Genomic DNA, 24,870 nt, shown 5'->3' on the forward strand with positions numbered 1-24,870 from the left:
ACTTTGCGCTTACACCTGGTTACATTAGCATATTTCATCGCCGCTCCAACCCTTGTTTAGAAAAAAAAACAGTCAAATCCAAGCTAACGCGAGTCTGACTCAGCTATTGTCGCTTGTCGGCGACTAAACAATCCGCAACTCAGCACTTCGCAGTCACAACAACTGATCTTGAATTTGCATTCGTTCTCCCATCTACCTCTTCATCTACTGAATTGTCTACCTCCATCTACCGGCCTCTTAAACCTGCACAGCACGATAGTAGTTGGGTCTGGGTGATGTGAGGGCGTGTAGAGCTGGTTGGGAGTCACAAACTGTCACACCATTGACGTCACAGTCTACAAGATATGTTACTGCGTCGAGGATTTCGTGCAGCTCACAAAACGCGGAGCTTGATGTGACAGGTAACCTGCGTCCAATCTATCCAGCTTCCACAGGTGGCTGTAGGGTGGGTGAGTACATGGCACATGCTGCTCTTCCATCAGCCTGTACTAAGCCATCAACGTAGATGACATGCGCCGCAAGGATCTTTGAGGATACGTTGTCGATGGCCTCTAGTGCTAGTTGCTTTTGAAGTGCAGGAAGGTCATCTTTGGAGGTTGGTGTGAAGGTGACGTTAGGGAGGGAGATTCGCCACGGGGGTAAGTCGGGTTAAACCGTTTCTTCAGGGACGTGGAGGTCAAGGTTTCTGAGTATGTTGCACACTGTAGAGACGGGGTTGCGGCCTCCTGGACGTAGTGGGAGGCGGGGTGCATCGTCAGGTTCGAGCGATGCCCTGATAGTAGCAGTAAAGTTTGGGGACAGATAGGGCGATCGAAGGCATTTTATAGAGAGAATTGCCATATTAGCATATATTCTTTCTACGAGCGAGGGTAGACCAAGCTCACTTTGCATGTTAACGGCGCGAGTCGAAGGAGGGCAACCTAAGATAAATCTCATAATTCTATTTTGGAATTTTTTGAGAGGTTCCAAAGCTCTCTTGGGAAGTTAAGAACATAAGAATGAAGGAGACTGCAAGAGACCATAAGGCCTACACTAGGCAGCTCCGTATCCATCACCACCTGTCATCCCCATCCATAAAGTTGTCTAATCGTTTCTTAAAACAACTGATAGTTTCAGCGCTTACTACATGGTTACTAAGTTTATTCCATTCGTCGACCACCTTATTAGTAAACCAATTCTTGTCTATTTCTTTTTTAAATCTAAATTTGTCCAGTTTATAACCATTACCACGAGTCCTGCCCTGTTGTTTTAATATGATGACCTTGTTTGCATCACCCTTGTTAAAGCCTTTGATCCACTTGAACACCTCTATTAGATCACCTCGCACTCTGCGTCTTTCCAGAGAGTGTAAGTTAAGGTGCCTAAGCCTCTCTTCGTAAGGCAACATTCTGAATCCATGTATTATTTTGGTCATTTATTTCTGTACTGATTCTAGTGAATTTATGTCCATTCTGTAGGACGGAGACCAAAACTGTACCGCATAGTCAAGGATGGGTCTAACTATCGCTAGATAGAGTTTGATAATTACCTCTGCATTTCTATTCGTTACCGTCCTAGCAATGAAACCTAATGTTCAGTTAGCTTTATTCCTGGCGCTAATGCACTGTATCCTGGTTTTAAGGTCCGGACTCACTTGAACTCCCAAGTCTTTCTCGCACTCAGTTTTCTCTAAAAGCGTATTATCTAAGCTGTATCTATTTTCGGGGTTGTGTAGCCCTACGTTTAACATGCTACACTTAGAGATATTGAAGTTCATTTGCCATTTCACCGACCATGTGAACAATTTGTTAAGATCATCCTGCAGAATCTCTGCGTCATCTTCTGACCTAATTAGGCGTCCTATTTTAGTGTCGTCCGCAAACTTACTAACATCACTATTTAACCCGTCGTCTAAGTCGTTTATGTACATAATGAACACCAAGGGACCCAAAACCGAGCCCTGGGGGACCCCACTAGTAACATTGCCCCACCTAGATTTTACTCCATCTATAGTGATCCGCTGTTTTCTGTTACTAATCCAAGCTTTAATCCATTCTAACACTTTTCCTTCTATGCCATGGGCTTTGATTTTATTTAGTAGTCTCTGGTGTGGCACCTTATCGAACGCTTTACTAAAGTCAAGGTAAATAATATTGTAATTGTCATTGTTATCTGACGCCTTATATACTTTAGTGTAAAAGGATAGATTAGTCACACATGACTTACCCTTGGAGAAACCATGCTGTGAATCACGAATCAAATTATGTCTTTCGATGTGTTCTCTGATTCTATTTACTATTATTTATTCAAGCATTTTTCCTATAACCGATGTCTAACCGATTGGCCTGTAGTTGCATATGGACGATCTATCTCCCTTCTTAAAAACAGGAACAACGTTTGCTTGCCTCCAAGCAGTAGGCACAAAATCAGTGTCTACTGATTTATTAAATATTTCAGTTAACTGGTCGCAGATTTCAAATTTACACTCCTTTAGCATTCTCGGAAAATTTTCGTCTGGACCCGGGGACTTTGTAGCTTTAAGTCTTTCAATCTGCTTGACTACTTCTACTTTACTAATGCAGATATTTGATAGACTACTTTCTTCATCCCGTCTGAAAATCGGATCGCAGTCAGGTACTTTATCTAACCTCTCATTAGTAAACACCGATAGAAAATAATTGTTAAACTCCTCACTCATTTTTCCTCTGATTCTATCATGACATTTTCCTTGTTTTTAATTGGTCCTATTCTTTCTTTATTTTTTGTTCTATAGAGATGAAAGAAACCTTTTGGGTAGGGTCTTGCTTGACTAGCAACCGTAATTTCATGATTACGTTTCGCTGTACGTGTATTCTTTTTAACCAGCTTTGCCATTTCGTAATATTTTGATCTAGGGTGTGTTTCCCCGTTTTTTATTTTTACGTAGAGTCCTCTTTTCATTCCGATCTCATGTTTCAATCTGTCCGTCATCCATTTGGGAGTATTACTATTTTTCCGTATTGACTTCAGGGGGATAAATGTATTTTGTGTGTTAATAATTAAATCAGATTGCTATACATTTCATCCAAATCGCTGACCTGTCTGTTGAGCCCTCGCCCCCAAATGACCTGACCCAAGGTATGCATATTACCCTCCGTGACCCGACCTGTAGTCATGACCTGACCCCCAGTCACGCACTGAGACTCGACAATGTCCGGAACGTCCGCATGACATTTCATATTTAATTTCAAATAGGTTTTTATATTGTCTAAGCTTGCTCTCCTGAAGTCTGGTACTTGGACGTTATTCGTACTTTTTAATTCTTCCCAAATAATATTAAATCTTATTTCTTGATGATCGCTAGAGCCTAGAATATCTCCCACTTTTACGTTACTCATTAGGTGCTCATTATTAGTTAAAACTAATTGCAGAGTATTTACTCCTCTCGTAGGATCGGTAATCACTTGTTTTAGGAAATTATCTTGCACCATATCTAGGAATTTCTTTGTTTCCTGATTTCCTATTAAATTTTCCCAGTCAATGTTTCTATAATTAAAATATCCCATGATCACAGCGTTTTTGTACCGGGACGCTCTGTGAATTTCATGAATCAGGGGATCAGTTTGCTCAATGCTGAGGTTAGGAGGTCTGTACAAGACGCCAATAATAACTTTCTTTTTCTTGCCTATAATCTCTACCCAAATAGATTCTGTACAGTCCTCTACCTTAATCGAATTGTTGGTAATACAGTTTATTATATTTTTAACGAAAAGTGCTACACCTCCCCCACTCCTGCCAACCCTATCCTTGTGAAAAAACTTATATCCTTCTATTTCGATTTCCGGAATGAAATGTTTATCAGCCATGTTGATCCAGGAATTAGTAATAGCTATGATATCGAAGTTCTCTACGCATGCTTTACCTCGCAGCAAATAAATTTTGTTGATTATGCTTCTGCTATTTGTATAGTCAACTTTAAGTTTATCTTCCCTCCACCTGCTTTGGTGATTTTTTTCACAGTCCCTCTCTAAGTTGTTTCTATTGCCTAAACTATATTCCGATACTTCCCTCCCCTCCTACTCCCAAGTAATCTATTCGAAAAAACCCTGTAGGATGCCTACTTCTCGCTCAAGGGATTCAGCAAGGAGCCGAAATCCTCTGGATGACAAATACACCCCGTCCCTTGTATATAGATGGTTTCTACCGTAAAAGTGGTCCCAGTTGTCGACAAATGCCCATCCATTGACCTTACAATGTTTTGCCAGCCTGCAATCCATTGCAATACCCCTGGAATGTCACATGCCTCCAACTCTACGCCTCGTAAGGATTCCACATACAACAGGAACACCTCCCCTATTTCTAATTTGTCTAGCGCATCCCGGAACCGCGCAAACAATTTCTCACTCCCAAACTTACCTATATCATTGTCCCCGGCACTTAAGCAAACTACAGGGTCCTTTCCTTCCCCTACTAAACACTCTTCAATCCTATCTCTAACATCTTCCATCCCCGCGCCGGGGAAAGACACCTGCGTCCTATGTTTCCTATCTTTATCACAGAAAGCCCTGTCTAAGTATCTACAACCAAAATCTTACCTGTGGGCAGGGATCCAGCGTCTGCCCTTCCCTTCGTCTCTTGAGTTTCATTTGCTTCTTCCTGTAGATTCGCTAGAACTTGAAACGAGTTCTTGCCAGCGAGCGGGGCTGGTGAGGACTTTTTTCCACTAATCCGCATCTTGTTTTTCGTCGTTTTCCATCCAAGCTCATAGCTAGTTTTGTCTTCCGTATTTTGGGCCTTCGAGCGGAGAACTCGATTCTCCTCTTTAAGGCAATTTACAGCATCCCCCAAGGCTTCAATTCTACTAAGTAGAGATTGTACCTCATCGGCTCTGAACACGGTAACACAACCACTCGCCATATCACTAATTGAAGCTGCTACCCGGATGACCTGACCTGAGTGACGACAAACTGCTCAATTGAGTGACGACTAAGTAGTCAACGAGTGATCGAAGAAATGTGGTATATAGAGTCCTGACCATTGGTAATGAAGCGCCGGTGAAATTTGTGGCAAGCCACTTGATAGGGGTAAAGCGGGCCTGTAGACGATCAATGAGATCATTAACAAGGGGGTGGATACGTTGTCGAATGGGTATGGCTGGAGTGATCCGGGCTGGTGCTCCAAAGTATGTATACTGTGTGCAATGAGGGATAGCATTACCTCCCATGTTGAACGTCGGCAATGCTTGGAGGATACGAGATGAAAATATTCTGCTCTTCTCAGGGGAAATGATGAGACCACAAGCGGTAGTTGACGTGTAGAAGCCATTGAGGACGAGTTGGAGGTCAGCGGGCGAGTTGGAATGGATGCAGATGTCGTCCGCGTAGCAGAGGAGAGTTGTACCGGGAACGTTAGGAAGAAGTGAGAGTAAGCGGTGCATCAAGACGTTGAATAGAAAAGGACTTAGTACGCCACCTTGCGGGGTACCGAGTTCGAACTGCTCGTAAGAACTGCACACACCTCGAAAGAGAACACGTGACTTCCTGTTGCTCAGATATCCCCGAATCCACCGGAGAAGGTTTCCTTGCACTCCGAAGGTAATCAGCTGGTCAAGAATTATTTCATGGTTGGCTACATCAAAAGCACTTTTTAGGTCCAGGAAGGCAACTACGTTGGTGGGAGAGAGGCGCGTGTAGAATTCAGTAAGGCAGTGGTGCGTACTTCGATGTGGGAGGAAACCATTCAGCTGCGGGGAGAGTTGGCCTTGTAAACGATGCATGAGCCGGGCAAGGATGATGCTTTCAAGCACCTTGCTGAAGCATGAAGTGAGGGAAATGGGTCTGAATTTACCAGTACCTGGTTTCGGTACCGGGACAATCGTGCTTGAAGTCCAGGCTGTAGGCACATGTCCTCGAAGGAGGCAGAGGTTGAAGAGACAAAGGAGGGGGTTGCCAGGAACTTCCAGTAGAAATCGGAGAACTTGGTATGTAATGCCGTCATCCCCGGGGGCAGAAGTTTTTGTATTAGCCATGGCTAGTCGTAATTCATTCTCCGTAATCGGGACGTCGTCTTCTTCATCTGGGCGGAGAAGTGCAGCCATTAGGTGGAGATTACGGGTGTTGCGACGAGTGGAAATTGCCTCTTGGATATGCGTAGGAAGATTGTTAGTCCGCGACTGTGACGACCATAAAGTAATGAGGTCCTGGGCGTAGGCGTCTGGACTGTGATGGAGGGCACTGGGAGGTTGCTTCTTAACGACCCTTTTTACAAGGCGCCACATGGTCACGATACTAGTCTGGTGATTTATGGAATCATTGTATTTCTGCCAAGACTCTGTGTAGGCACAGTTCTGGAGGGCGACCATATTATCCCGTGCTATTTGGTACTGATGTAGATGTAAAGAATCAGGTGTGGGTTGCGTCTGAAAAGCATGACCGGTAGTCTGTGTAGCTCTCTCCGCTTGGATAACACGTTGGTCCAATGTCCATGAGTGAGGTACAGGGTGGCATTGAAGGTGAGATTTGGTTACATAGCGGCTGTAGAAGTCGTGTGTGGTACTCACTAAGGACGTGTATAGTGCGTCGGCGGATAGGAAGTCAAATGTGGGAAGGAGACTAGAGATGTACGAAATATACGTAGGGCAATATTTAGGAGGAATGGATATGCGGGTCCGGTGATGAGGAGTTGGAATCCGAGATGGTATGGAGTAATATAAACTAAGAGCAGTATGGTGGGAGAAGAAAGAGGGAATTGACTGACAGGCGACACGGGATGGCACGAGGCCAGACGTGGTGATGTAGTCAACTGTGCCTCCACGTGCATGTGTGACTCCACCAGTTTCCCATCGTGTGAGTCGGTACCGATGTATGTAGTTGAGTAGAGAGATTCCACTACGGTTGGGAGCAGGAGAGGCATCACCAAGAGCAGGATGTCGAGCGTTGAAATCCCCCATATAAACCATTCCACGATTTGTAGGTACTGGGAGGGCAGCGAGATTAATAACGCCAGGGGCAGAGTATACGTTGCAAAGTCGAAGTTGACCATTGCCCACAGTGACTTCAATTAACTGAAAAGTCATAGTAGTATCCCTGGAACATCGAAGGAGCTTGTGTGGCATGGATGTGTGAAAGTAAGAAATGAGGCCATTCCTGACTGGATGTATGTACGAGACATAGCCAGACAGCGTAGGTGCTGTGTCGCATGGCTAAGCACCACCGGGAAAGGCTTCTTGAATGAATATGGTCTGGGGGTGATGGTGATGGACATATGCCTTGAATGCAGTGAGTTTCGTGTTATGGCGTATTCCGAAAGCATTCCAGGAGATGACGTGAAGCGATACGAGATCAGAGAATCTTATTACTATGCGCTTTACGAGGGCCGGATGGGGTTGGTGTTTGAATGTGGGCGCTGCCAGGCGGAGCATTTGTGGAGGAGTTAAAAGGTGACGAGAACTTCTCTAGATGGGAGGCAACTGTATCAAGTCGCTCTGTAAGGGCTGTGACAGAGGTGATAACAGCTTTGTGAGATTCGACTAGACTGGCAAGAGTGGTTGCTGCGGTAGCCTGTTGGTAAATTAAGTTTTCGATGCGGGCATCTATGGCATCGAATCGCTTCGTGAGGGCTGAGCAGTAGGATTCGAGAGATCCAACAGCTTGGCGAAGAGCTTGTACTTCAGCAGAGTCCGTGGGGCTGGGCGTCGTGAGAGAGGTGGCTGGAAGTGGTGGTGGTAGTGATGATAGTGGTGGCGCAGGTCTTTGAGAGGTGGCTGTGGGGGTTTGCTTAGTACAGCCATGCCAAACGTTGACCCCTGGTTTATGGCATCGAGGGTACTTCCACAGGGATGTGTCTGGTGGTGGGGCGATGGAGGGTTTCGAGGTAGAAGTGGAGTCATCAGTCGTGGTGGGTGGGGTGGGTGTACAGTGAGAACAGGGACGAGTGTCATGGCTTTCCGCCCACCAGGCACATTTCGTGGAAGCGGAGCAGTATCTAGAGATATATTTAAAGCCCCAGCAGTTATAGCACCATGGTATTTCATCTTTCATTTTGCGAAGCTCACAGGGAGGGAGGAAAGGTAGGAAGGGGAACTCTAAGGTAGGCGGCGGTGGCTCAAGTAGGCTCCACATGATGACTAGTCGGTTGATTGGCGTCCCGTTTTGGACGAATCTGCGAGCTGTATGTATGCCTGGATATTCCTTGGTATGAGAAGGGTCGGTGCTGACGGGGTAGCGAGTGAAGAGATATGTAGGGAATATAAATGGTCTTTCCGTGGAGTCCTGAATGACTAGGCGCAAAGATAATATTTCCCCACTCGTGATAGTTTTAATGATGTCTTGTCGTTGTCTTGAAACATAGACGAAACGAGACGTAATAGCTGACATCTTCACCTCAGCCAGCTCACGATCGAGACGGAAAGGTTTGGCAACGTTGGAGAGCCACTGAAGTTTTACATCACAGCTTGGGCTGTCAGGGAAGGCTAATTTGACATGTTTCTCTCTGGTGGCAAAGGCAGGAGCCTGTGACGGCGAAGTATAGGACGAGGTTAGGGGGGTAGGGGTGGGAAATGGTGTATCATAAGTTCGTGGCTCTATCACTGGATTCTTCTTCGAAGATTTAGCAGTAGGAGATGGTGGGCTGCTATTGTTGGAGACTTCATTTAGAGTACGTTTGGCTGGGGTAAATGGTTGTGGTGCAGAGTTGCCAGATGCAGGAGAATTTCCTTGAGCGTGATGATTGCAAGACGGAAGCGGGGGCCACATGTCGATTGGGTCTTCGTCGTCACTCATGGCAAGATCGGCTTCAACGATGGCAATAGCCTGTGGCCCTGAGTAGTCCATGATTATCACACGTTGAGATCACTCACAGACGTTCAGGATTTATGAGGTAGTATGCAGGGAGAGTGATTCGTCCATGACGTCACAAGTCTCGTACTGCGCATGCGCGAGCCGGGGCCACCTTGACCAGGGGTCGTTGAGGCCGGGTAGATAATATTTTCACAGCTATAGGCTAAGGTTGAAGACACACACACACCGTGATGAAAAAAAATTGAAGAGGTAGTCTTATAATATCTCACAGTGCACAACGAAGGGTTGGAATACGATAACACTGCCGGGATTTTAGTTATAAGTACGGAGCTTAAAACTGTTGGACCGGTCACACGCCATGTTTTCCACAGTCCCGAGAGAGAGAGAGAGAGAGAGAGAAAGAGAGAGAGAGAGAGAGAGAGAGAGAGAGAGAGAGAGAGAGAGAGAGAGAGAGAGAGAGAGAGAGAGAGAGACAGGTGGGCAAGGAGCTGGATGTAAGGTTACAATATCAATAAATTGGAATATATACGAGCTCTGAGCTCTCAACCGGGAGTGTAATAGCTGTCAATCACAAGTTCAATACATGAGTCACACGAATGACAAAATTTTAAAGTACGGGAAATATCTATAAACTGAAGAAGACCATCAGTGAGTAATTCAGTATACTAGAAAACCTGGACAAATTAAAGACATTAGCTTTTCGCTACATGAATGAGATGAAAATACAAAAGAACTAGGAAACTACGGACACTGAAGCAACAGACGTAGGTAACTACGGAAACTCCTATTAATGTAGATGATCAAATCCAGCTGTGACGAGCTTCAATCGCAGGTCTCCTAAGCGTGAATCCCGCTCACTGCCATTTCGTCACACAGAACGAGTAAAACGATCGATAACCCGATGTACGTTTTGTACGTCCAATGTGGCGAAATGGTAGCGAGGGGGATTCACGCTCAGTGAACCTACGATCAAAGCTCGCGACGGCCGGGTTTGGTTATTTGAATTACATCGCTGCTACTAGCGATTCGTTCCATAAAGCTTTTAAGGTGTAAAGTTGGGAGGAGAATCCGTCGCGTTTGGCCTATGTGCTCGGACAGAAGACGAGCCATGGGGATCAAACCTGAGACTTCAGTAGGTTTGACAACTATTATGTCACAGTAGCTCTTGCTCACACTACACAAAGTATTCTAATATTTTCTATTTCTAATTTGGAAGGTCTTGATATCGACTACTCCAAGTATCACAGCTTCAGACCCGAGACCAACGAGAGCCTTTTTCGTATTGTACACTATCCACCAGTTTCTCTGAAGGAGGAAGTCACCCGAATTGGAGCCCACATCGACTTCCATACATTTACGTTCTTGTTTCTGGACGACGTGAGAGGTTTGCAGGTAAGAGCTATAAAACCTACTGAATGCAGTTGACACTGATACTAAAATCTCGTTGACACGGGGCTAGTTTAGTAGCCGTTAGTGCAAGCGACTTGTAAACTACCCCTCTACTTGTCCAATGTCAACCGTGGATGTGCGGTTTGGGAAAGGGTGACAACCGAGTCAGAGGAAAAGATCAATACCTTGGATTATATGGACGGAGATTTTCACTTTGTGCCTTTTAGTAGTTCCTGTTTTAGTCAGTTACCGATTTCATATAAGAACATATGAATAAAGGAGACTGTAAAAGACCATAAGGCTTACATCACATAGTTCCATGTCCATTACCACCTGTCATCCCCATCCATAAAGTTGTCTTGATTTTTCTTAAAACAACTGATAGTTTCAGCGCTCACTACTTGATTACTAAGTCTATTTCATTCGTTGACCACTCTAATGGTAGAGCAGTTCTTGTCTATCTACTTTTTAAATCTAAATTTGTCCTGTCCAAATCCATTACTGCAAGTCCCGCAATGTTGTCTTAATGATAAACTTGTTTGCTATTTTTTTCTTCTGAATCTATCATGACACCCTTGTCGTTTTTAATTGGGCCTATCCTTTCCTTATTTTATGTTCTGTAGAAATGAAAGAAGCCCTTTGGTTTGGATCTCGCTTGTCTGGCAACCTTAATTTCGTAGTTACGTTTCGCTGTGCGTGTGTTCTTTTTAACCAGTCTAGCCATATCGTTATATTTAGATCTAAAGTGTGTTTCCCTGTTGTTGTTTTTCTGGTGTAAAGCCTTCTTCTTATTCCGATTTCGATTTTCAACCTATCTGTCATTCATTTGGGAATATTGATATTGGACCTTATTGTTTTGAGGGGAATATATGTATTTTGTGCATTCAAAATCAAAACTGTCAGGTTACTGTACGTTTCATCCAGATTGCTGACCGTGCTGTTGACCTCACGCTTGTGAGTCACCTGACCCAAGGTACGCATATTACCCTCCGTGACGCGATACTTGACCGCTAATGGCGTCCGGGGTGACTATGTATCTTAACCTGTCATAGTTCTCTGGGTTGGTCTCTTAAGTGACCAGTTGTCCTAAATATTTTCTCATCTTATCAAAATTGTCTCTCCTGAAGTCAGACACTAGAACGTTATTCGTACTCTTTAAATCCTCCCACATGATATTGAATCTTATTTTTTGTTGATGGGTAGAGCCTAGCCTATCTCCCATTTTTACGATTCTCGTTGTGTCTTCATATTTAGTTAGTGGTAAGTCCAGAGTATTCTCTCCTCTCGTAGTATCAGTAATAATCTGTTTTAGGAAATTATTTTGTACCATATCTGAAAAAAATACGTTTCCTGATCTAAGATTTTTTTCAGTCAGTGTTTCTACTGTTAAAATCACCCATTTCAATACTGGGACGCCCTGTGAATTTCTTGAATCAGGGAATCGGTCTGCTTAATGGTGATGTTAGGAGGTCTATATAGGATGCCAATAATAGATTTCTTATTCTTGCCTATTATCTCCACTCAAATAGATTTTATAATTCACACTTGGTTAATCGAGTCGTTGATAATACAGTTACCTATGTTTTTGACGAAGTGTTTCTCCTTCCCCACTCCTGCCTACCCTATCCTTGTGAAAAACTATATCCTTCTGTCTCAATTTCCGGAAGGAAATATCTCCACAATATTGATCCAGGATTCAATAATATCTATAATGCCAAATCTATCTATACATGCTTTACCCACTTGGCAGCATGCCATTAATCTAAGCAATCCCGATTACAGATCAAGGACCGTCAAGGAGAATGGCTTGATGTGGTGCCCATCCCGGGTGCAATTCGTATCAATATTGCTGACTTGATGCAGTGCTGGACTGGTGACGCTTGGAGAGCCATGGTAAGGTCACAACTTCACTTTAAGAATGGAGCCCGAATGAATTGACTGGGGATAGAATATATTGTTGCGTATACCTTTAAGGTAATAGATATTAATATTATGAATATTACCTAGCTACCATTAGTGATGTTACAGGAAAATATGGTGAACTGGAAAATATACTGGTACAGTATACGTACTGTTCATCAGTGGTGGGATTCAGCCAGTTCTTACCAATTCGTACGAACCTGTTCTTGGAATTTCATGAGTTCCGTAAACTGGTAATAAAAAATTGGCTATATTGTGCCAACCTAGCATACTATAGTAATACTAATAGCTATTAGTGAGAGAATCTGTTGTTATTGTTTTCAATCCCACCACTGCTATACATGTATGTGCTCTGTCTCTTTGCTTCTGGTTGATATATCTTGGAGACAAATTTGTCTCTAGATCTTTTAAATCTGCACCCGAGCAAATTTAAATAGCAGACAAATGAAACAAAAATATTTAGATATTTAATATTATTGTCAATAAGAACACAAAGCTGAAATCACACTCGATAAATTAAGGGAGTACATATTTCCATTGTACAAAAATATATTCACGTAAAGGTTGACCTAATAACAAGTTGAACTCTCGCTAAGTGCGACTTCATAGGCACAGAAGAAAAGCAGAATAAGTGGCGTGACCAACGGGAATGAAAATAAACGACGAAATAGATGCTCTATGTAATGAATGGAATACAAGGACAGTGAATTAACACAATGAGGAAAATATATCCCAACCAAAAATGTTGTTTATGGGAATATTAAAAACTAATTGATTAAACATAACTTGTAAGTCATAGATGATGGAAAGGTTAGGTCTAAACAATATAAAACACACTAGAACACTACACATGAAACATGCATGTCGCTGTAACTACCTACTGACGCCGGTTATTACACAAACATCCTTACATATATGCATTACGTTGGTGGTACAACTATGGAACGGACATTCTAAAAAAAAAAAAAAAAAAAAAAAAAAAAAAAAAAAAAAAAAAAAAAAAAAAAAAAAATCTTACACAGCGTTGATAACCGAAACTCATTCAGTAAATTCCTTGGGGATATTCACGGTGGTTTATTATTCTGCTTAGCTTGTTCATCCCTTTTCTTTTTTTTCTTTTTTTTTCATCGAGTTAAATGGTTGAATTCAGACAAGGAATCAACGGGAAAAGTAAGTATTAGTCTCAAATTATTTCCCCCACCCACACACCTCACTCGTTGTTGCCGCTTCGAGGCAGCTGTTTTGTAATACTTTGCTTACCACCTGCCGGCCCAACTAATTTTGGTCAGATGTTTATCTTCCTACTTTCATTTTATTATCCCATTCTTCCTCTGTCAGGATAGATGTTGTATTGATGACCTTGGCATGGTTTAGATTACGGAATGAATCATCTTGAGTTGCGATGGCTTCACCCAGTGGGCTGACGGTAGGAGAGGTTCTAACACCTACTGATCAGTTGCTGAATGTGAAGGGGGATGGGGAGGGAAAGGTAGTTGCAGTGGGAAGCGCTAAGATAATGACAGTGATAAGTGAGGAAAATGGAGGAAAAATAAGGAAAGATGAGGTGAAGGCAATTATTAAGATGATGAGAGTAGGTAAGGTACCTGGGTTGGATGGGTGTCATGCAGAATGCCTAAAAAAAGGGAGGTACAGCGATGATGGACTGGCTGGTGAGGTTATCTAATGTTTGTTTAAAAGAGACTAGAGTGTCAGAGGGCTGGAGGAGTGCCTGTATCGTTCCACTTTTCAAGGGAAAAGGGGACAAGTGGGAGTGTAGTAGTTTCAGTGTGAATAGTCTGTTAAGTGTAATTGGGAAGGCTTATGGGAGGGTTTTGATTGAGAGGATTAAAAGAGGAACAGAGTAATTGGTAAGGAACAGTGTGAGTTTAGGACAGGTAGGGGTTGAGTGGATCATATTTCTGTTTTAAGATAGATATGTGAGAAAGCTTTAGGAAAATATAAGGATGTTTGTAGGGCCTTTATGGAATTGGAAAAGGCTTATGACAGGGTAGAGAGGAAGACACTGTGGGAGGTATTGCAGATATATGGGATAGGAAGAAAGATGTTAAGAGCTGTCAAGAGTTTTTACAAGAGTAGTAGAGCCTGTGTTAGAATCAGAAATGGAGAGAGTGAGTGGTTTGAGGTAAAGTTGAGACTTCGTCAGGGATGTGTTACGTCGCCTTGGCTGTTCAATTTACAAAGGATTACAGAGACGGAGCATGCCGACAGGAGACCGTTTGGATCATATCAAGGTCGGATGCAAAAAATATTATAATAATGATGAATAAGTAAATAAATAACAATGATAAAGTAAATAGTAATAAATAAAATAAATGCATATGTATAGAGTAAACAAACAGGTAAATAGTAAATAATGATAAATTCACATATAACTAATAATAAATAAGAATCAAACAGAGAAATTATAACAAAACAAATAAATAAATAATATAGAATAAATGACAGTCATTACAGCATCTTGCTTAGGTGCTTATCTAAATGTATGTACATATGCGGCTCGTGCGTACCTGTGTATACACATGCATGTGCGTGCCTGTGTGTACACATTCATGTGCGTGCCTGTGTGTCTATATCCCTGTGCATAACTACAAAGGATTACAAAGGCGGAGCATGCTGACAGGAGACCTTTTGGTCCATAAATAGGTCGGAAGCGAAAAAAATATATGATAAAAAATAGATAAAATGAAAATCATAGTAGTATAGATAACAATAGATAAAATAAACAATACACAGGTATAGTTAGATAATAAACAAACAGGTAAATAGTAAATAATGATAAACTGACAGATAAATAATAATGATAAATGAAAATCAAGCAAATAATAAATAAACAGAAAAATAATAACAAACAAATAATCAAATAATATAAATGCCAGTCATTACAGCATCTTGCATAATTGTTTATCTAAACGAATCTTCAAGCTTCGAACTTAACTACATTGCACTGCCTCTGCAGGAAATTTATTCCATTCATTAACTACACGGTTGGCGAAGTTGCTTCTACCCACTTCCAAATTAAATCTATTTCCTGACAGTTTGAGACTTTTTTTTAACATGGATGGGGTGGTGCGGAAGGTAAACACAGGGATAGTGGGTCGGGGATTGGAGATGGTAAAAGAAAATAGAGAAAAGTGGGAGATAAACCAGTTGTTGTTTGCTAACGACAGTGCGCTTGTGGCAGGATCAGAGGAGGGATTGAGGAAGTTAGTGACAGAGTTTGGGAAGGTGTGCGAAAGAAGGAAGTTGAAGAAAAATGTGGGTAGAAGGTGATGAGATGTACAATGGGTGAAAGTGGCAGCAGACTGGAACCGAGTATTAAAGGAGAGAGAATGGAGAAAGTTGATAGTTTTAGATCCTTGGGTGCAAATGTGGTGGGAAAGGAAGGAGTGGAGGTGTAGATAGAATGTAGATTGAGAGAAGCAAGTAAATGCCATGGGGGATTAAGAAGTGTAATGAGAAATAGACTTTTGGGAATGGATCCAAAGAGGAGATTGGAAGAAGGAGTGATTGTGATGGCAGCACTATATGGGGCAGAGACATGGAACATAAGAGAGGAAGAGAGAGTTTGAATGTGTTTGAGATGAGGTGCCTGAGTTATATGATAGGGGTTACTAGGCTAAATAGAGTGAGAAATGAGGAGGTGAGGAGGTGAGGAGGAGAACAGGGACGGAAAGGGAGTTAGGAGATAGGGTGGATGAAAGAGTATTGGGATGGTTTGGACACATGGAAAGAATGAGCGAAGAAATATTAGTAAAAGAGATGTGGGGGGCAGAGGTGGAAGGAGTGAACATGAGGGGGCGACCAAGGATGTGATGGATGGTTGGGGTAAAAGAGGTATTGGGAAAGAAGGGAATGTCTGTTGAGGAAGGACGGAAGACAGAAGGTAAGGGTGAATGAAGAATGGTTGTGTATAGATGATGCTCTGACGCATGAAAGGGAGTGGGTGAGGGATGGGGGTTGAGGAAGTATGCGTGAAAAATAATTTGACGCAGCCCGAAGGGATTTCTCTCCGTATTCTCTTTTTCTGCATGAGGGGAGGAGAGGGGGGGGGGGCGCAGACTAAATGAAGTGCCCTTGCTGTGGATGTGCTGTGTCTTGCGACACTGCTTCTGACCCAGGGCAGTGGGCGAGTTGCAGGGATGGCCCGTCATCCAGAAGCAGCCAAGAAAAGAGGGAGGGAGAGGGGTGAATGAGGGTGGAGTATGTGGGGATGAAATGGGTGTGAGTGGATTTTATCCCTTTGTTTTTTGGCTACCTCCCTTGTAAGGGGAGAAAAGCCACTGTATATGAAAAAACTTTTGGGAATTTAGTCTCTATTAGACACAATATATTAGGCTAGTTTATCCCCAAGTAGTCATTTATCTCCAATCTAGCCGATGATAAGCTATCAACATTAGCATATGCTATTCTAAATTTCCTTGTAGTGCTTACTTTGCAATGCTTTTTTTTTTTAACTGTTTCCTCATCTTCTGACTGACAACTCGCAAAAAAAAAAAAAAATCTTCTTCGGTCCCCCTATCATTTTTGGCTTTGGTTTCCTCTAAGAGCTTTCGTGCCTGTGCTCGTTCATATTTGTTAACATCTTCCATATCCAAATATTCTTAACTTTTCTTCTCGTGCCAACTTCCAAGACTTGTTGATTAGTTTTTTTGCCATGGTTTGCGACCTGAACTTTGTGTGTGTGTGTGTGTGTGTGTGTGTGTGTGTGTGTGTGTGTGTGTGTGTGTGTGTGTGTGTGTGTGTGTGTGTGTGTGTGTGTGTGTGTGTGTGTGTGTGTGTGTGTGTGTGTGTGTGTGTGTGTGTGTGCGCGCGATCGGTTTTATGCAACTAGTTTCGTCGGTGTGTGTGCTGCCTAAATGGTCACTATTGATCTGGATAAGTTGGGATACGATGGCAAAGGAAGCTTAGATGAGCTATAAAATCTCTTGAAGTTTCATCATTCTTTTGGGAAAAAGTACTTAGTAGAGAAACATCAGGAAATTAAACAATATATATATATACAATCACAACCCAAGTAGTAATGATGCCTTAAGTATACAAAGGAATTAGGAATGCCACAATCTCTTTTAAAAAGTGAGGAATAGATTTAAAGACATCCACACCTAGGAACCTACTGACAACTCCTCCCATCTCAATATCTTTGAAGTAACTGGTTGATCGATTTAGTTGATTTGGTATTTTTAGCGCCGCAACAGCTTGCTCATATGTCGCCGCTACAAAATATTTAAGGCGGCAAAGATGCCAGGCTGAAACATTTACCGGTACATTACAAATAGATCCTTCGAGATGAAGGGTCGCCTGCCCCCGCTGCACAGAATGGTACAAACTATCTGCAACAAATGAAAGTTATGGTGTATAAAAAGAATATCCAAAATACGCAATGTCGCACACCGTGGAGATACTCTTTTTTTATATTATCATTATTTATTACGCAATAGCGTCATACAGTGGGGGCAGGTTTACATAATGAATGTAGGAAGGCAACTGGGATACACATGCTTACATACGTACACATACACTTATATATATACACACTTACACACATACATACAATGCACGAGTTGCAGGTAACATAATATAGGACATTGATTATTGTACATCCATTCAAAGGGGAAGTAAGCGATGTCACGATGGGCATCAAGTATTATGAGAACCCACCAAAGGGGGGGAGGGTAACGGACAAGTATTTCATCTAATATATTTTGTGATAGGAGATGACGACATATGGCATCTAATGGTAGTCCCTGGGGTATTAGATGTCTTACAGTGGGGCACGCTAGGCAGTAGTGCTCGATGGTGCTGGCTAGTGGAACGCGGCACAGGCAACATTCTGTGAATATAGGCTCGCCCTCCACCCCCGGCGACTTGCCACGGTGGTCAGTAGCCTATCCGCAGTCGGGGCGAGACAACATTGTGGCGACGAACCGGAAGTCCCCTTCGGCGGTACATGTATTTGTGGCGGCATACGGATTCGTAGTGGGTGATGGTGACACTGAAGGGTTTCTCGGTGTTCCGACGACGTTGCTCGGGTAGAAGTGCAGCGGAGCGGACCCTGTTGAGGCAACATGGCAGGGAGAGAGTTCGTCCATCACTACGAGGGGGGAGTCGGAAGGCTTCCTTTGCTAGGCGGTCTACTTTGGTATTATCTTGTAAATCTACATGAGAGGGAATCCAAATAAATTTGATGCAGAGATTACGGATAGTTAGTAGGGATAGAAAGGAAAGGATTTGTTGTACGACAGAATGGTGAGTGGGATTGCAGTGCAGGCTTAGAGTCACATATAATGACAGCATTAACTCCTCTTTGACAAACGAGACTAACAGCATCTAAGATGGCGTATAGTTCGTACAACGTGGAGCTGGAGTGATCTCGGAGTCGACGGCCGACCCACCCCTCAGGAGGCGGTGGTAGGTCAGGTGAGAAGACTGCCTCTCCAGCTGCACCATCTGATTGTAGTGATCCGTCAGTGTAGAGGCGATGTGTAGCAGTGATGGAGGAAGTGGAGATACTCGTATGGGACAATCTTTGTCAATTGCAATTGTACTATCATCTAGCGCAAACTAAGAATACTCGTTCCTTTTCAGCTTCACCGAGCAGTTCTGCCAAGCGACCGTGGAGATACAGGACAACCTTTGTCGATTGCAATTGCACTATTTTCTATAGCAAACTAACAATTCCCTTTCTCGTTCCTTTTCAGCCCCACCGAGTAGTTTTACCAAACGACGAAGTCAGACAACAAAGGCGGTTGTCCATGGGGTTCTTCGCGCAGCCAGATGATGATATAGTATTGGAATCGGTTTGTGGAACCAATAGGTATGCATTTAATGCTACAGAGCATGTGAAGAAGAAGTTTGCTGAAATATACAAATCTGATTAAATGTGTTACTACTCGTGTGATCAAACTGTTAAGAAAAGGGCGTATAAAAAAAGTAAGAGTCAGGTGTAAATGGCACAGTGGGACAAAGCGACACAGCGTCACGCGACATTGTAATGTTACGCTCCACCCTGTCAATCATCGAATACCAAAACCACCTCGTTGCTTCTTCAAGGTCTTCACTACAGCCATTCAAACGAACGAACTACTGAGCCGTCCTTAAGTTTCCCCTAATCATATCGTTGTACGCTAAATAGCTACTTAAAGCCAACTACCACTATTCAAATCCCATTGGGGCTTTAAAGCTTAGTACACACTGTCCCTCGTGCAGCGCTTTGTGAGGCAGTTGGCAATGTTAAATGTAGCGACTAGTGTCCACACTGTCTGTGGCTATCCAGAATGCTGCAGACAGTGCAGGGCGTCAGTCACCTCTGAGCATTGTCGAGAAAAGGATGTATGTTCTCACTGTCCCGTTCACAATTCATAATACGAGACATTTCTGCTTTATTTGTTTCTTATTCTTATCTATATTTTTCTTATTTGTTCACATTGCAAAGTCCTTTCGCTTGTCCGCCTTGCATTTCACGTTCTAAAAGCAAGGATGATGCTGTGGTAAATCTATAAATACTCAATTTTGGCGGTGTAGGACCAGATAATAGATACAAGAGTGTTGTTTCTTGTCCACTCGGATATAGGTGCCATCCTTGAGAGCTTAGCGCGCGACGTGCCTACCGACTCCACATCAAGATGGACACTGCCCCGCTATGAAAATAGAACCGTCGTGAGCCGCACGGCGTGTTGCAAAAGTCTGCAAAACAACACGCTGAGTAATGGGTTGGCGCTGCACGAGGCTCAGTGTATACGGGTCTTAAGCATATAAATACCACACATGGCACTGCAGAAAGCAACTTCACCTATCTCCTATCTTACACCTCTTTCAACGTGATTAAACTCCAGACAGAAATCGTTATGAGACTATTGGAAACTATAAGCCAGTCCCGAACTTGGACAAATCCGGAAGGATTCAAGCGCGCGCGGACACACACGCGCAAACATACACACACACACACACACACACACACACACACACACACACACACACACACACACACACACACACACACACACACACACACACCAAAAAATTTTTTTTTTCGCTTCGTCTACGGTTGGAAAGGTTTCCTTCCTCCCAGATGATCAAGAAACCAATACTCTTCCTTGACGGTAACTAAATTTGTAGTTGTGTGGTGTGCTTTGATTTGTCGCTGCCACTATGGTTACAATATATCTTACATTTTGTATTCGTTAATTGATTAAGGAATGTTTATTTTTACTTGTTTCTGATATATATATATATATATATATATATATATATATATATATATATATATATGCATACATATATACATATGCATACATATATACATGTTGTTATAGCCAACCGTGAATCAAACGATTCTCAAATTGCCCGCCTACTACTCACTGCTTCGAACAAGACTCATAAAGAATATGCGTCATTACAACGTATGAGTTCGAACCTGGCCATGAAGCTTTGGTCCCGCCTACCTCGGGTATAAAATAAGTCTCCCCGGTTGTCCACCCTCTCTCACACCTTCACACCACCCTAGGTCTCACCTCTTCGACGCTGTACATTGGTGCATTGCTGTTTTGTTCGCAAGTATTTTTAGTAGGCCATTCATGGACTTGTATATCTTTATGTTATGTGTTTTCTATGTATTGAACTTTTATTTGTCTTGTATGTATTTGTCTATGTTAAATGTCCCAGTGCACGTTGAGTGTACGTAAATGATCATTAAAACTTTATTTTTTTCTTTATGTGTAAATATAGTAAAGTTTCGTGCAGACGTCTATCTTACCTCAACCATAATCCTTATAATTCCTATTTACATTCAGTCTCAAACAAGATTTTCCTCGGAACGTATTTTACCTATATGTTCCACGTTATTGTTGTGGGTTCGCTTCTCACCTGGAACTTAACTTACCCCTAGATTCGACTGAAGTTCCACTCATTACATTAACTCAGGCTAAACCCAAGCAAGCAACCCATGACAATTTGGGGGCCTGTCCGGGATATGGTATTCTATATCTACGTGAAATAGATTAGTGACCCGTAGGTAAGATCGAAGTCTGCTAACCTCTTAACGTCAATTATCAGTAACACGTGCGATTGTCACTTTGTCTATTACCATACACTCACTGTCACAGAATTATTTATGCTTTAGTTGAATTTTCAATATTACGTTAGGTTAGATGATAGGATATAAACTCATAAGTGTTCTATTTGTGCTTGATTATCAATACGTTAGGTTAGATGATAGGATACAAAACTGTAAGGTATCGATTATTCGAAGTGCGTGAGACCCCGACATTCATATGTCCGACATATTCAATCGGTTCCAAAGGAGAACCTCTATTCCTTAAGTTCGCAGTAACTCGCCCAAATAATTTACCGGTATTCAACTACCACCTCCCTCCCGAGTTAACTAGCGATCTTCCTAAATTACCCACTTGCTGTAGCCCTAACGTCGAACAATAGTTACGACCCCGTTATAGTGACCTTTCCTCAGTAACTGTGCCTAGGAGATTTATACTATCCCCCCACAGCTTCGAAAGTTAACTATACCTGCACAGTAAGCCGTGTATTCTAAGATTCAGACTATTAGTTAGCCATATTCTGATTCAGCGACAGTCTATGTGTGAACTATCCTCTTTCCTATCGGGAAACCTCGAAGCAAAATATACGAAAGTTACGGGCGTATAGTCTGCGCGCTGAACCATAGCATACACACCGTCTACAGGATAAATGTTCATAGACCGGGTTCTTATAGAGACTCACCATAGATTTCACTCCCCCCGAACAGGGATTTAGTCAATTTTTCGTGTGTGAAGTCCAAGAATTGGTTTATACTAATATCCCTGGAAAGGAATTCACGTGTATGTACACCAATCATGCCTTTCAACATAGAAACTTTCATCAAAAATCCCTCAGTGGATCAGTTAGAGTATGATCTCAAAATGGATTATTGGAGACTGTTGGCTCAAATCTACCAAATTAATGCTCCTACTAGATTACGTAAAGATGAACTCAAACGAGTGGTCATCGAATCCCTCGTTACATATATACATATACATACATATATACATACATATATACATACATGCACATACACATACACATATACATACACATATACATATATATATATATATATATATATGTGTGTGTGTGTGTGTGTGTGTGTGTGTGTGTGTGTGTGTGTGTGTGTGTGTGTGTGTGTGTGTGTGTGTGTGTGTGTGTGTGTGTGTGTGTGTGTGTGTGTGTGTAAGGAATTAATCATTAATGTTAAACTATATTGTACCTACTTAAGAACTTAAATCCTTTGTAAGGTCCACTCTTGCCCTAGACTAATTCACAGTGAGTGGATCGTTACAGCGGTGTCATAGAATCATCGTGACTGAATACAAAACAAGGTAGGAATTTAAGAAATTGTGGACGATATTTCTGGAAAGGCTTAAGACACCCCACTACTTGTGGCATTTTAAGCTAGCTCATGCGGAGGGTTAGTTGAGCCTGTGGCCCAAAACTAAGAGTAATAATAACAACTCTAGTGGACATCACCCTGATTTTAAAAAGGTGTAATATGTCGGATTGTGAGCGTTCAGTGTTACATGCCCTTTCAATGAGTAATGTTACGACCTACAACTTTGGAGGTGAGTTTTTAGTGGCATGTTTCCACTACATTAGCGAAGGAGCTCGTCCGGGAGAGAAGGATTAAAGAAACTCCGATTCTCTCGGAACTTGTTTATTGCAAATACAATGCGACTGTAGCTGAATCAGGATGCTGTATTGGCAGCTGAACACAAGAAGGGCATATTTCATATTTAGGAGCACCGTGTATAAATTAATTCATAAATTGAAAATTTAACTATACAGAATATTAGTACAAACACCCTTTGCACATTCATATATTGCAATGAGAGGCATAAGAATGTCAAATAAGATACATTTCTATAATTACTAATTCTGTAAGAGGCCGGTAGATAGAGGTAGACATTTAAGTAGATAGAGGGGTAGGTGAAAAGATATGAAAATCTTATTACTTGGATGTTTTGAAACAATGGCCGATAGGAAGTGCAGAGTTGCATATTCTCGCTACCGCCTAAAGTTTGTAAATGCAATTTAGGATATCAATAGCAGTGATGATGTGACGAAATGTAAACATACAAGCCACGCTCAGCTTGCGACAGATTGCTTGCATAAACAGTATTGCTTGAGACAGTACAACAGCCATTCCGATTGGAGAAAAGGGTGGAGGTGGAGAAAAATTATCGGTGCATGGAGGTAAAGTCACGCCCTTAAAGGGTGGCACTTATTTGTAACGTTCAAAGTTATTGGATAAATTAAATTGTGACGTCGGAGCAGACTTGGATTGGTGGGTATAATATAATTTAATTTACGCCTTAAGCTTTGAGTGAAGGACAAGGCATGAGGCCCACAGAAGAATGAAAATTACTAATCGTTAGAGCCAACAGACCTAACAAATTCCAATGGGTAACAATGATTAATACAGGAAATTAGTTATGGTACACGTATGTCTATAGAAAACAATTTCTTGAAGGCGTGACCTTGCTACATTATTCAACTCCCCCCCTCCCTTGTGACGAGGTATGAAGAACGATCTTTCAGTCTCGAGGCGCGAAGAGCTGTCTGCAGGATCGGAAGTCACCGACATGGCAGGTGTAAGGCCTGTTGTTAGCATGTAGGCGTCCGTAGACGGCAGGCGGTTCGGCTGGCAATCCGGAAGCGGCGATTAGCGGTTGGCGTCTGTCCGGTAGGACAGGTGGCAATGCAGTGGGAACTGCCGGCAGTAGTCCGTGGATGAAGAGGCGGTGAGCCACCGTGCAGTGGTCTGTGGTAGACGGTGTCGGCGCGGCAGACGACTGCGGCAGCATCGGCTCAGGGCGACGTCTGGTGGCGGCGGGAGCCAGCAAGCAGTGTGTGCGGGCGACTACGGCTCGTAGCGGCGGCTGGAGACTGCATTAATAGCAGGTCAGGGCGGCGGCAGCTGGGACAGCAAAACCGGTGCTTGAAATGCAGCGACGACTCAGCGGGCGGTCCGGGACAGGCAGCAATGACAACGACAGCTCTAAGCGGTGGTGGTGGCAAGAGACAGCATTGTCGACAGGGTAGGGCGGTTTGGGACTGGCAGCTGTGCTGAGTAGTGTCGGCTCATAGCGGCGTCGACTCTGATGGCAGCTACCGCCTCTCCTAGGAATAATGAGGCGGCGGGAGGACAGAAGCTTGCCATTCCAGGAGAACAGTCGGGCGAGCCGCGGGCGGGCAGAGTTTCGCCCCTCCTGGAGAGAGTAGGGCAGCGGGAAAAAAAATATATATATACACGGGAGCGACGAGCGATTTCGCTTGGGGAAAGTTCCAATGTCCCCTTTCGCAAATCCAATAGCGGGAGCGATCCCCAACGAAAAAATCGCTCCTGCGGCAAGATTCAACGTTTTTCATACATTATCCATCCTTTGGCAATCCCTGAATCCTATCACCATTGATGAAAAGATCAGAGCAAACACAACTTACCCGTGATCAATCATTGCATTATCAATCGATATCATAAACGCAACGCATCAATCAACTTTAATTTGTTGATGTACGTACATATGTTTACGCGGTATAGCTGCTAGAGTTCAATGGCTTACCCAAGATCTATATACACCAGGTCTAACCGTTTGAGCCGTTCTGCGCAGCTTCTGACGTCATCTGGCTGCTTCCGTTTTCTCTTTGTGAAACACTGAAGAAAACTGTGAAACGCAAAGGAAGACTGGAATTATTATATTTTCCCCCCGTTATCTCTCTCTCTAGCTCATTGCTATTATCA

General features: G+C 42.8%; 1 protein-coding gene across 3 annotated transcripts in view; it reads left to right on the plus strand.

Annotated features, from left to right (window-relative positions):
• Window positions 1-24,870, plus strand: part of LOC143018045 (uncharacterized) — a 51,921-nt gene that overhangs the window by 10,481 nt on the left and 16,570 nt on the right. For 2 of the 3 annotated variants that reach the window (XM_076173081.1, XM_076173082.1), the window contains exons 2-4: window positions 9,973-10,148; window positions 11,928-12,038; window positions 18,785-18,900. In XM_076173081.1, coding sequence (XP_076029196.1) covers window positions 9,973-10,148; window positions 11,928-12,038; window positions 18,785-18,900 — 403 coding nt within the window. Of the gene's footprint in view, window positions 1-9,972; window positions 10,149-11,927; window positions 12,039-18,784; window positions 18,901-19,656; window positions 20,058-24,870 lie in introns of those variants that run through there. The other variant, XM_076173083.1, reaches the window with a different exon arrangement.

Source organism: Oratosquilla oratoria, chromosome 34 (genome assembly GCF_046742065.1).
Source record: "Oratosquilla oratoria isolate Oo_2021 chromosome 34, ASM4674206v1, whole genome shotgun sequence".
NCBI classification, from domain to species: Eukaryota; Metazoa; Arthropoda; class Malacostraca; order Stomatopoda; family Squillidae; genus Oratosquilla; species Oratosquilla oratoria.